The sequence below is a fragment of the Centruroides vittatus genome, unplaced genomic scaffold (assembly GCF_030686945.1).
Source record: "Centruroides vittatus isolate TY-2023 unplaced genomic scaffold, ASM3068694v2 scaffold_1444, whole genome shotgun sequence".
NCBI lineage: Eukaryota > Metazoa > Arthropoda > Arachnida > Scorpiones > Buthidae > Centruroides > Centruroides vittatus.
The window spans coordinates 2697839-2710520 of NW_027122679.1; the positions used below are offsets into that span (position 1 = coordinate 2697839).

Here is a 12682-nt window from a genome sequence, read left to right on the forward strand (position 1 = left end):
ATAAATAAATCATTTCAAAAACTATTTACGCGTGCAATAATTGTTTTTACGTATTTTCTTCAACGTTATGCTATTTTGTAACGAATCTCCATTTCTATTTAAAAATTAATAATTATTTATTTAATCTGTTAGGGTTATTTCTGAGGGTGCGGGGAAAAATCCCCCACCCGAGAAATTCCCTCTCTTCCCTCTTGGAGGCCCTTCCCAGAAGTTAAATAGTGAGTAAATCAAATTAATGCTAGTAAATTTTATTAATATAATTGCATAAAACTCGGCTTTTACACGAAATTATTCTTAAGATGTAACAATTACCGTGGAAGGAATTGACATAAAAAATCTGCATCAGTGTCACCTCTCAGTGTCGAGCATAAATTCGCTAATAAATTCTATAAAAGAAATGAAAGGTATTTTAAAAAAATCATAAAAATATCGAACAGTTTAAGTTTTTCTTACTTTTATTTTCGCCTTAAATGATGCACAGTCTTGAATTCCCTGTTATATATGGAAAAAAATAAAGCATTTTAAACTTACTTCATAATATACACGAATACAATACACGTGTATATAATTATAATTACCGCCATAACGTCCATAAACTGATTTGGATCGATCTATTATATAAATAAAATTATTATTATCACGTAGAATTATATATATATATATATATATAAATATAAACAAGCTTACTTTATTTTGAAATTTCTCCGTGAGGCATTTAAATTTTTCTTCCACGTCAATGCAATTGCCAAAACGCTTAGATAAAGTGTTTAAATTATAAATTTAACTATATATAATATGTTTTTATGTTAGAGTATTTAGAAAATATCTATTTAATTAATAAATATAAATTTAAAAATTATAAACTTACGCCGCTATTCCTATCTTTCAAGCAATTAAACTGAAATAAAATAACAAAAATGTTATAAAATTTTATGTGAAACATTAATTTTTCATACTAAAATTTAATAAATTAATAAAAATTTGTTAGATATTATATTATATTAACTACTTTTCCTGTTATTTACAGTATATCAGAGGTTTCCCTCCACTGTGTTTATGAATGTTAGCGTGTAGGTGGGACGATTTTATTTACCTACTTTCGAGCTTAATAATTCCTGTTCCTTTTGTCGAAAATTTCTGAAATTTTTCACGGAGATTTGTTTATTAGGGGGAGATATTTTCGAAAATTTTCAACAAAATAGGACCATCGGTTCGGGAGATATAACCACACTTCCTTAATATCTCCCGAACTAATCTGAAGACTTAAATGTAATTGTAGCAATTATTTAGGGATGAAAACAAATAAAAAAGTGCTGTTGTCAGCTTTTTTTAAATAGATTTTTAAAATTAATACAATTATAAGAGCATTGACGTCCATCGAAATAACATTTAAACGTCGTTATCTTGATACAGAATTTATTATTAATTTATAACAGTACAAAATCACTTTCCCACTGAAAAAAAATTAGGAATAAATTAAATAAAGAGTATTTACTAGAGATAAAGCAAATTTAATACTGTTAAAAATACATATTTACAATTGTTTTGGTTTTATATAAATTTAATTATTTCACTTACAGTTTCCATGAAATTTTGTACATTGCAACAGCTATCAAATTCCTGATCAGCGGTGGCTAGCTAAATATATAGAAGATAATTGTTTAAACAATTTTATATAAATTTTTTCGGAAATATTAAAAAAAACGTGTAAAAATTAGTTTAAATTTACCACTCTTACTTACACCCGAGCTTAAACTTTGTTGTAGGCATTGTTTTTCATTTGGTTGTAAGCATTCGGTATTTTGGCTGTCTGTAATTAAATTTATAACGTAGAATAAGTTAAAATATTCAATAAATGAATGAAATTTAACGTGAAATAAACTTACAAGAAGCAGAAATCAAAGATAAAACTACGAACAAAGCGAATTTGAACATTTTTTTCCAGCTGTGAAGAGGATATAATACGGGCCGTCGGGTTGTCAATGCGTTTTTATAGGAAGTACCTGAAAGAGCAATTCATTTGACAGGTGTCAAAACTCACTTGAATTGGTTGAATATCGCTAACTTGTTTCCACACATCGTTTTGTAATTACCGAAGGACAGCTATGGAATGATAGCAATAATATTATACTTTATTGAAATGAATTCCTGTTTATGGCCTATTTCAATGACAGATAAGTACATTTTGCATTACGAAATATATCTAGTTTATTATTACATTAAAACCAGAAATATAGAATTTTCAAAATGTCAATATTATTATTATTTAAAAACAATATGTAATAGTTGACTTAAATTTCGTAAAATATAAAGTATAAAATTCGTATTATAAAACTGAAATTATGCAATAAACTTTATAATAACAATGATAATTTGCGCTAATAAGTTCGACCCTAATGGAGATACATACGATCCTTTTTATCTCCTCGCCCCTCGACCCTTAATTATTAAAATTTAACAGCTTCAATCTCCCTAATAAACAAACCTCCCTGCAAAATTTCAAAAATTTTCCATAAAAAGCACAGAAATTTTCCATAAAAAGCACAGGAAAAAGCTCGAAAAAGGGTGCCCCCACACACATACACACTAATCCGTACATACAGGAAAACCCCCGAATTTTTTCGCATTTCTCGACGATTGAAAGTGTTCTGAGTCCAAAAATGTAAAATTCTTGGGGGATCGTTTTTTGCCATACTTTCCCTCTGTTATATTTATATAACAGCATAAAAGCCGGAAAAGTAACAATTAAATTTCTCGGATTCAGGTTTTATTCATATACAGCAACGTGACGCATGAGCCATCTACCGAGGGATGACTCCCAGGAGACTTTTTATGGAAAATTGGCCTCCTTTTTTATCTATTCGGCCACTTGTGTGACCTTGAATACGTAAACAACAGTTAATAACAACACATAAAATGATTAAACAGCTAAAAAACATTTATTAAGAAGACGAGCAGTAGATTTCACTCAAAATATTATAAATTTCATTAATGATATTCTTACAATTATTTAATAATGAATATAAATAATAATTATTTTAACTCTATGAGAATTTTTTAAAGATTCGAAGCAGATCGTTTTTTGTAGTGATAAGTCTTTAATTTTCAATATACCAATATTTTTATAGTCTATAGACTCATAGAGTATCAACCGGACTTTAGTGTCTCTGAAGTATCTTTATCATTTACACTACTCTCTATTGCCAATCACTATTGCCATATTCGCTCTATTGCCATATCACTGTATTGCCATATTCGCTCTATTGCCATATCACTCTATTGCTATGTTTACCTCTATTGCCATATCACTTTATGGCCATGTCACTCTATTGCTATGTTTACCTCTATTGCCATATCACTTTATGGCCATATCACTCTATTGCCATATTACTACTTGCTATTGTTTAAATAATAACAATAACCAATTGTAAATTTGAATAATAAATACTTATTTAAAAAGAATGATAAAAACATTGATACACTTAAAACACTTCTTGTGTTATCCATTGATTATTCGTAACAATGTATGCAAATAACAAATGAGTAATCTTTACATATATTGTTTTTATATTTTTTACGTTAAATTTTATTCCTACGGTCTAAAGAAGGCGAAACCATGCAACAACGTCTTTTTTTTTGGAAGTAGTTCCTGGGAATTTTCATCGGATTTATCCATTTCTGGTGTGCTGGCATCTACGATTACTTTTGCCAGTGCTTTACCTAAGTTTATAATAAACAGACGGCAGTATAAGTTGCTAGAAGTAATACACTTTCACGCTATGAAAGAGTTCAGGACACTAACGTCAATCATATTGTAAATAAAAGCAATAAAATCAAATTATCTAAGACACTTTATTTAATTGACTGCACTTTATTCATTTGCAGTAATGTCATTGTTATATTCTCTGGTAAGAGCTAGGATTCTGTGTATGTATATAAATATGTACAGTACATACATAGAATCATATTTTATATTACCAAGTTTAAAATTATAATCGGATTGTTATATTAATTATAAACTTAAACTTCGCATATCAAACGAACAGCTAAATTCCTTTATTGGGCTATCAAGGATAAATAATTACTATGCAATTTGGCAGGAGGTAGACCATCAGGTAGGCTCATTGGCTGTTTTTACTATAGTTTACTGCTAGATACTCACTTACCACATAAAATGTACTTATTTCTTACTAAATAAAAATGTATTACAATGCAGAATTTCAATAAACTCCTTTATTTTATAGACTTTGTAATTCACTGACAGAAGGTGAATGTAAAACCAAATACATGTTTAAATGGTTGGGCTTTATACAACTTCTTTTTTGGTTAAAGTGTTTCCTGCTTTTGAGAAAAGCCTCTTGTAGGTACAGACGTTGCAGATATGCATAAGTGCTTCAAAGCCAACTGGCATAAGCTTTAATTAAATTTTTAAAGGACTTCTCATGACTGCAAAGGGTGGCTTTCAATGTTTTTCAAGGGAGCATTAAAGTATGACCATAGGTATGAGTGCAATCTTGAACTACTGACACTGTTAAGAAATTGTACTGTTGTCTCAACATTTCTATTTGCTCAGAAGGTTGTGAATAGTCTACAGAAGGCGTTTTGTGCAATATTATATTAAGAAAGTTAACTGCAGCTGCACAAATGAGGTTTTTGAAACCAGCCTTGTTAAAGTGGATCTAGCAATGTAGCCACAGAATATAACAAATTTGCTTAATTGCCGAATGCTTCTCTGTATGGTCGTTGGATGTGGAACTTCACATCTGGGACATACGATCCCTCTCTTGCGATAATTTCTGCTGAACGGTTGTCTTTTATTATCCACAGCAAAAAAGCCTTCCTTATAGCATCATTTCTTGATCCTCTTATCAAATAAAGTTAATTAAAACACGGAATAAAAATTTATAATTAAACATTTAAGTTATGAAAGAATCGGCAAGCCCCGTGTAAACAAGACATTGTATATCGATCCCACCTCGGTCTAAAACGCTCGGGTTTGTTTAGTTTGAAAGAAAATACATATATTTAAATAATATATGTTGTAAATTAATCGAACTTGTTTATTTTTACGCCTTTTTTTCAAAAATTTGAAATATAAATATTATTTTAAAGTTCACACTCGTAAACTATAATATGTTTGTGATAAAAAAACACAAAAAACAGATCGATTCTAGTGCGATTTTGAAGTGAGATATCGCAATCTTAATAATTATCCCAAAAATTCAATTACACGAGTATTGAGTTAATCATTTTTGATTAATCGCTCCACAATGAAAGGGTAAAAATATGATGTGAGTAGGGTTGAACACCAGTAGGGTATTTGACCAAGGTCTATAAACACAAGGCCTGGACACGATACCGTGATGCATTGCGGCAGTCGCCATATTGAGTCTTTTGAAGTGTGTACGGTGTTTCTAGAGGGATTATGGTTGTTTGCTTCTTCCAATCTCAATTAGTTGGATTTCTTGTTATATCTATATTGTTTAAAAGTGATTTGGTGCTCAGCACCGAATTGTAAAAATTCTCAGCCAAATGTGTAAGATCGTTCCGTTTTCCTGCTGTGATGATTTAAGAGTTAATATAAGTAATGATTTATTAATGATTATATACAGTGGAACCAGATTTATTTGTACAAACTGTAATAACAATTTTAGTGAAATTGGAAGATACAGTATAGGGTTACTAATAGAGATTTTAAAAAAATATTTATATTGTTAGATGAAAACGAAACACCGGTATATAAACTGCTTTAATATTTAACACTTATTCTAAAATGTTAGCAGTATGCATCATTAAAATGGTTTTAATTTACCCTGTTTGAATTACATTAAAACATGATTCTCAGATCAGTACTAGTCTATAGACTGTTTGTGGTAAAGGTTTAGTTTTCTGAAAGATTGTATAACAACATTACGTAACTTATTATAACATTTATTCCGTTTAATATGTTGTTTATGGACTGAAAACACACTTTAAAATTTAAAATAAAATATAGTAATTAAAATTAAAACTTTCAGTCATTTAAATTAACATTTCCTAATAATTGAGAGTAATATAACAATACAAATTGAATGTAATAAAATAATATACAAAGTCTGTTAAAAAAAGACCGGATTTTTGTCATAGTGCGTGAACCATTACACCCCGGCAAGTGGTGCTACTTAGAGACAAACTTCGGTAATATAATGCCACTTAGTTCTCGTAGTACTCTGACCAGTTTGCGTGTTCGCTTCGACAACTGGTCAGAGTACTACGAGTACTAGAGCTGTCGAAGTGAACACGCGCAGTTACCGCTCTGCAAAGTGAATAAGAAAGACTTTAAGGAGCAACGTGTTTGTGTGAAATTTTGCTTTAACACCGGCAAAACTTTTTACTAAAACGTAGGCTTTGCTTCAACAGGCCTACGAAAAGGACTGTATGAACCGTCCTCAGTGCCATGAGTGGTTTAAGCGTTTTAAATCGAGCATTGAGGAAGATTCAGTATCGAAACGATCGATGTTGATTGTTGTTTTGATTATCGAGGCGTAGACCATCATGAATTCGTGCCACGAGGTCAGACTGTTAACAAGGAGCTCTACGTAAAAGTTTTAAGACTTCGAGGGAAGACGTGCATCGGAAGAGGCCTGAGCTGGTTGCATCATGACAACACGCCTTGTCACACGTCTTGTCGATCAATTATTTTACCACTAACAACGTGGCCGTTTTTTCCCACTCCGGTACTCTCCAGAGTTATCTCTGCAACAGTCGATTTCTCTTACTCTAAAAGCAGAGATTTTATGCTCATATGAGTTCAACCAACTCAATATGAAGGGCATCTGGGTAGTGATAAGCAATGCCTACCTTTACTCGCCTCAATAAGAGAATAAGAATTCAAATTCTGCCAAGACTCGCGTAATTAATTATGAACGATAAGAATAAAAAAAATTCTCTTCATTCCTTTTCCTTGCTGGTCCGTTCCGGTGTGGGTCAGATCCATAATGGGCGAGTCAGACCCATGTATGGGCGATTATTAAATGTTTACATAAGTTATTCTATACTGTGTTGGTATACCTCATTAATCATTTAAAATATTACTTGTATTTTTAATGATAGTGTCATCGTTCTTTTTATATTTAATAATATTTATATATTCAAAATGATTTTCAATTTTTGTACACTAAATTAGTTTAATCTATTAATACGTTTACTGCTCCTGATGACAAAGTGGAACGTCATGCTAAATTAATTAATCTGAGGTAGGAAATTTGAATATATTCGAATGTTACCGATTTAAGTTACAGAAAAGAACAACACATAATTAATAATTACTAAAATTTAATGATATTTAGGATAAATTTAATATTTTTGATACTTTTAGTTCATGCTAACACATGATTTTGCTTGCAGAAATATTTCAAGTCGTAATCGTCACCTTCGTAGGACTCGCACATAGCATCAAGTTTCTCCTATAATTTAATTTAAAAAATATTTAAACAATTAACGATAATTACAATTTTTTACCATAGAAAATATGTTAAAAGCAATACATATTAAACCAACGTCATATAACAATTACCTTCAGACCTTTAACAAATTCTTCGCAATTATCTGTATTATCCTGAAATTAAAATGCAGTATATTCATTGCACATTTTTTAAATTAACAATTATAATTTAAGTATTAATTAATATATAATGTTTTCATTTACAAATTTGTTCACAAAATTCTTTACGACTTCCTGAAAAAAATGGAAAACCGATTGAATTTTTCGCATGAAACATTTAAAATACATTAAAAAAAACGTCAAAATATAAAATTATTTACATTTTTCTTCACTTTATTTGCAATACAACCGACTTTTTTGATGCAGGACATAATTTCCATTATCGCTGAAATTAAAATGCAGTATATTCATTGCACATTTTTTAAATTAACAATTATAATTTAAGTATTAATTAATATATAATGTTTTCATTTACAAATTTGTTCACAAAATTCTTTACGACTTCCTGAAAAAAATGGAAAACCGATTGAATTTTTCGCATGAAACATTTAAAATACATTAAAAAAAACGTCAAAATATAAAATTATTTACATTTTTCTTCACTTTATTTGCAATACAACCGACTTTTTTGATGCAGGACATAATTTCCAGGCGCTAAAATTAAATTTAATATTATTAAATACAAAAGTAGAATGTTTATTATATCTTTAAATAAGACGTTATTAACATTTAATAAATAAATACATTTTTTATATAAAAATATAAACTTACATCAATTTTCTTCAAAAAGCATTGTACCTGGAAATGTAACGAATTCATTACAATATCTAAATAATTTTATTTATAATACTTTTATTTAACAGGTATGTAAATGATTAAATGGCACGCACAGTAAGGTATAAGGCACTAATGGTAATGCCATTAGTTTGCATTAAAATCGTTACTCTAGTTTACTTTAAAAAGGCTTCTAGAAGCTCATTGTATTCAGAATTTACAGTGTACCTGTCTGGAAATATTCGAACGACAGGTAGCCTGTATGACGCAGTTATGCACAGCTGACAGTTGATAAAGGTCGCATCATTCGAATGGTCATTTCGTCGAATTTCTTGTCATCTGAGCCGTTTCGACTTACCTGTGAGGGAGCGCTTGGCTGTAGTTGTTATATGAGGGCTCATATACAAGATAGATAGGGTCTGGTTGCTCCAGATAAGCTACCAGAAGAGATAATCGATCGTAAAATAAACCAAAAAGCCGCTGCAACGGCCAATTTGACTATCATTCGGATGGAAAAAACGGCTCTTTTAGTTCCGTTTTTTCCATTATTGGTTCTACATTATCGCGTCATCTAGACACTATCATGACTGGTATTGTAAATCTGCCATTAAAATAACGTAACAAAATTTGTGTATTATTTCTTATTAATAAACAAAAATTACATCAACGATAATACGCTTTATATAATTCTATAACTGAATAATAGTTCAAATTATTATTTACCCTATTGCCTTTTGTATTAGTCTTACAACACTTTGTAAGATTGGCTTTGAGTTCCTCGTACTTTTCTTCCTATAACAAAAATATATCTTTAAAAAATGTTAAGTTCGATATTCAATTTAACAAAATTGTAAACACGTGTTTAAGTTATGGTAGTGTTGATTACAGTCCACAGCTCTGTCACACGTGTAGGTGTGTTGTGTAACATAGACTTGAAATGCGGAGAGTCTTTCTGCCTAGAGAGGAAATTGTCTTCCCTTTGGTGTGTCGGCAGTGCTGACCGAGTGTAGTCGACAATGTGTGGCTGGCAAAGAACAGTGTTGTGCTTTATTAATTAATTGTCGGGTGCCTGAGTGTTACTCGCTTGTGGAGTGCCAGAGTGTTACTCACTAGTGTTAAAATAAATTACAAATAGTGTTGTTGTTGTGTTATAAATAATTTGTGTACTGTGTTTAGAACGTGTAAACAGCAACATGTTAAAACAATAAACATTAATTAACATACATTAAAAACAAGAAAAATTTTAACTTACTGGTGTATTTTCGAGTTTCTCGTCAATACACTTAATATTTTCATCGTTCAGACAGTTTTCATAATCATTTTCTTCTTCGGCATCTGCATTTAAATCAAACAAATGAGATAATAGCAAAGTATATATATTTGTTAAATATTTGACTAATTAATATGTATTAGATATAAAACCAGAAAACTACTTACAGCAGGAAACAATTAATGCGGTGAATATGAAAAATACTATGAACTTCATTACTTTAATGGATATTTCTAATACAGATGCGATAGTAACGACTGAATAGGGTTTATATAGAAAAATTTTATGTAAAAAAAAGAAAAAAAATGTATGAAGTTTATACAGATGTCAAGTTTTACAGTGTATAAATATTCTTTTTCGAAACGGTGCTATTGAATAAAGGTCGAAAGTTCAATGATTTTAAGCACGAAATACTCTTATTGTTCTGTTTAAGCTAGGTTTTTTTTTTATTGTGTTTAATTCAAACCTTGTATTTTTCGATAAAATTATCGTTTCTGTAGTTCATTGTACTGTAGTTTGTGCTATTAGTGGCCAACCTTTTTTTACTTGCTATCTCTAAATTTATGTGTCAATCGCACGCAACTTTTCATCTGCTTGCCTATGGAAAAGTATGAATAGTATAAATTTTAAATAATATTTATTAAAAATTATATTACATTATGCTAATAAAGCGGTATAGAAACCTATAGACAAAACAGTAGTAATGTAGTATAGTATAGTATGTAAATACAAAGTAATTACTACTATAATACTAGCATAATAATATGTAATGTACAGTACATTAGAATTTTAGATATATTAAAAAACGCATTTTTATTACTATAAATTTGGTTGAGTATACAGTTGAACAACAATTTTATGTTTTTAAATTTTAATTAATAAGTAAATTTAATATAATTTTTGTTCTTACCCTACATTACGAACTACCATTTGTGTCAACGAAACTTTTTTCTTTCTATTTTATTTAAACATCTGATTAAAGAAACTAATATTTTTAACTTATATTTGTTCTAATTTTCTGTTCTAAACGTACAAAGGGATGTCCAGTTAACTGAATTTAACAATGGTTATGTGTTAGTAAAATAAAGGTTCAAGGATAACCAAATAAATTCATCATTTGCATTGTATTCCTAGAGACCAGCTAAATAATCAACTGGATGTCTGCAATGCAACAATGGAACATAGTCTTTTTTTTTCTGGAAAATATTGTAAAATTAAAATAATTAGCGCGTATTAAATAATACTTATTACGGTGAATGTTAGCTTATCTTAATACACGATGATGTACAGTATACATTTTATTTTCTAATTTATTTTTAATACAAATTTAATGTAATTATCAAAAGAAGCTTAAGTTTTGAACCTATTTATAGGTTCTTATTAATATAAATGACGACTTTGCATTTAATAATGTCTATCGTGTGAGGCTGATTATGCACGCGATCTCCAAAAAATTCGGACTCAGTGTTTCGAGTGACGGAGGTTGGATTAAAAATGAAGATTATGCGCATGGGTTTATCGGTGACCCATAATAAACAATTCACACGATATTTCCTCGGTCTCATTACGTAAGAGGTCTACCAGTGGCCAAGTGGTTCCATTCCCCGAACACTGGTTGTGGGTTGGTATTGAAGGTTTTCTCCACGTCTGTAACGCCTGGTGTAGGTTAATTATTTTATTTAACGGAAAACTAAAATTCCAGAAAGTTTGTGAAAATACTATACAGTTTGATTTAACGTGTAATTCCCTAAGCTGAACGATCCGAGAAAGAAGATGACTTCGAGTTAACCAGGTTCCACTGTAATCAACATTGGAGATAGATTATAGGCTACACATTTTCTAGCAAGAATACTTGAGATTTGCTTAATTTTAATCTATAAAATAATGACAGGACTAAATTATATTTTTATTCTTATTCGAAGAACGTAAAAGAACACTGAATTTTTCCTTAGAAATGCTGTAAAATATTTCAAATCGTAATTTTGAAACATAATGATGTATTGTGACATCGTCACAATGCCGGGATGCAATTTTTAAACACATTTTTAATTTATTTAATTTAAAGTATATGCTCTCAAACTCAAATTAGTAATGTCTTGCTTCTGTGCATTATACTTTTCCTTTAACAACAGAGTCGTGCCGGTCATCTACCTAACACCGACGAAAATACAATAGAGAACCGAAAATCGGAATCAATTGGGGACTGGGGTTGTTCAGATTAGTGATTTGTTCCGATTACCGATTATGTACGAAAATATATATTAACCTGTCCGATGTTCAAATTTTTCTCCGTTGCGTGTCGCTTCGTGTTGAATTTTCGTCTATTTTAAGCCTAACGAAAATTTTCATAATAATAATCGAGGCTATCATATCGTTAAAAATTATTTCTGCATTTTGTACAAACAAAATAAATATATTGAAGAATATAAAAACATGAAAATTATACTTTAGAAGTAAATCTAGTATCAAAAACGTTCGATTCGGCACGACACAGTCCGACTGAAAATCGTTCCGATTACCGGCGATTCCGATTACCGGGGTTCCGATTAACGAGTCTCTACTGTATTTGAATTGAAGTAACGTGACTTTCGGCTTACAGCGGAAGTTCTTATATAGTTTTCCCGTAGTTAGTATAATAGTTTTTTGGTAGAATGTTAGCAAAAGGCCGAATTATAAGAAACTTTTTTCATTTCATCCGTTTCCCACGGAATTAAACAAGAGACGATCAGATGTTATTTTAACGATCAACAAACGTCTATGGAAACTCATGTTAGTAAGGGGTCTTCGAAGCAACAAGTCCCCCTCTCATCGACCTAAGAATTTATTTATTTGCTTTTCGTATTAAACGGTACAAGTAATTACAAAAGTTGAGTAAGAACGATTATAAAAAAGGTGTCCTTGATAATATAAATGTAAGTGAGAAACGTTTTCGCTTCTACAGTTTAAAAAAAATCATAGGAAATTAACGAATTACACTTTCAATATTATGAATTGTACAATACGTTGATATAAGAATTAATTAAGATTCTAAATCATAAAGGTGTTTGGTTCTATTATATTTCATTGTTGTGGCCTTAAATGAATCAAAGTAATTTGAAATAATTGAAAATGACAGAGTACTAATATAATTACAGTAGAGACTCGTAAATCGGAAC

At 30.1% G+C, this 12682-nt stretch overlaps 2 protein-coding genes and 1 long non-coding RNA gene across 3 annotated transcripts; all 3 read right to left on the bottom strand.

Annotated features, from left to right (window-relative positions):
• Nucleotides 1-282: 282 nt before the first annotated feature.
• LOC136987114 (uncharacterized) lies at nt 283-1998 on the bottom strand. The gene is made up of 8 exons (XM_067284781.1): nt 1887-1998; nt 1743-1810; nt 1579-1638; nt 869-898; nt 688-753; nt 579-611; nt 454-492; nt 283-386 (listed from the first exon to the last, which is right to left on the bottom strand). The coding sequence occupies exons 1-8, from the start codon at nt 1933-1935 to the stop codon at nt 309-311; spliced, it is 423 nt and encodes a 140-aa protein (XP_067140882.1). The 5' UTR covers nt 1936-1998; the 3' UTR covers nt 283-308.
• Nucleotides 1999-7297: 5299 nt separating this feature from the next.
• LOC136987016 (uncharacterized) lies at nt 7298-7862 on the bottom strand. Its single transcript, XR_010882569.1, has 4 exons — nt 7804-7862; nt 7688-7717; nt 7556-7597; nt 7298-7445 (listed from the first exon to the last, which is right to left on the bottom strand). It is a non-coding gene; the product is annotated as an uncharacterized lncRNA (long non-coding RNA).
• Nucleotides 7863-7934: 72 nt separating this feature from the next.
• Nucleotides 7935-9889, bottom strand: LOC136987064 (uncharacterized). Its single transcript, XM_067284701.1, has 6 exons — nt 9695-9889; nt 9510-9592; nt 8981-9049; nt 8255-8281; nt 8075-8137; nt 7935-7988 (listed from the first exon to the last, which is right to left on the bottom strand). The coding sequence occupies exons 1-6, from the start codon at nt 9741-9743 to the stop codon at nt 7935-7937; spliced, it is 345 nt and encodes a 114-aa protein (XP_067140802.1). The 5' UTR covers nt 9744-9889.
• Nucleotides 9890-12682: the final 2793 nt, after the last annotated feature.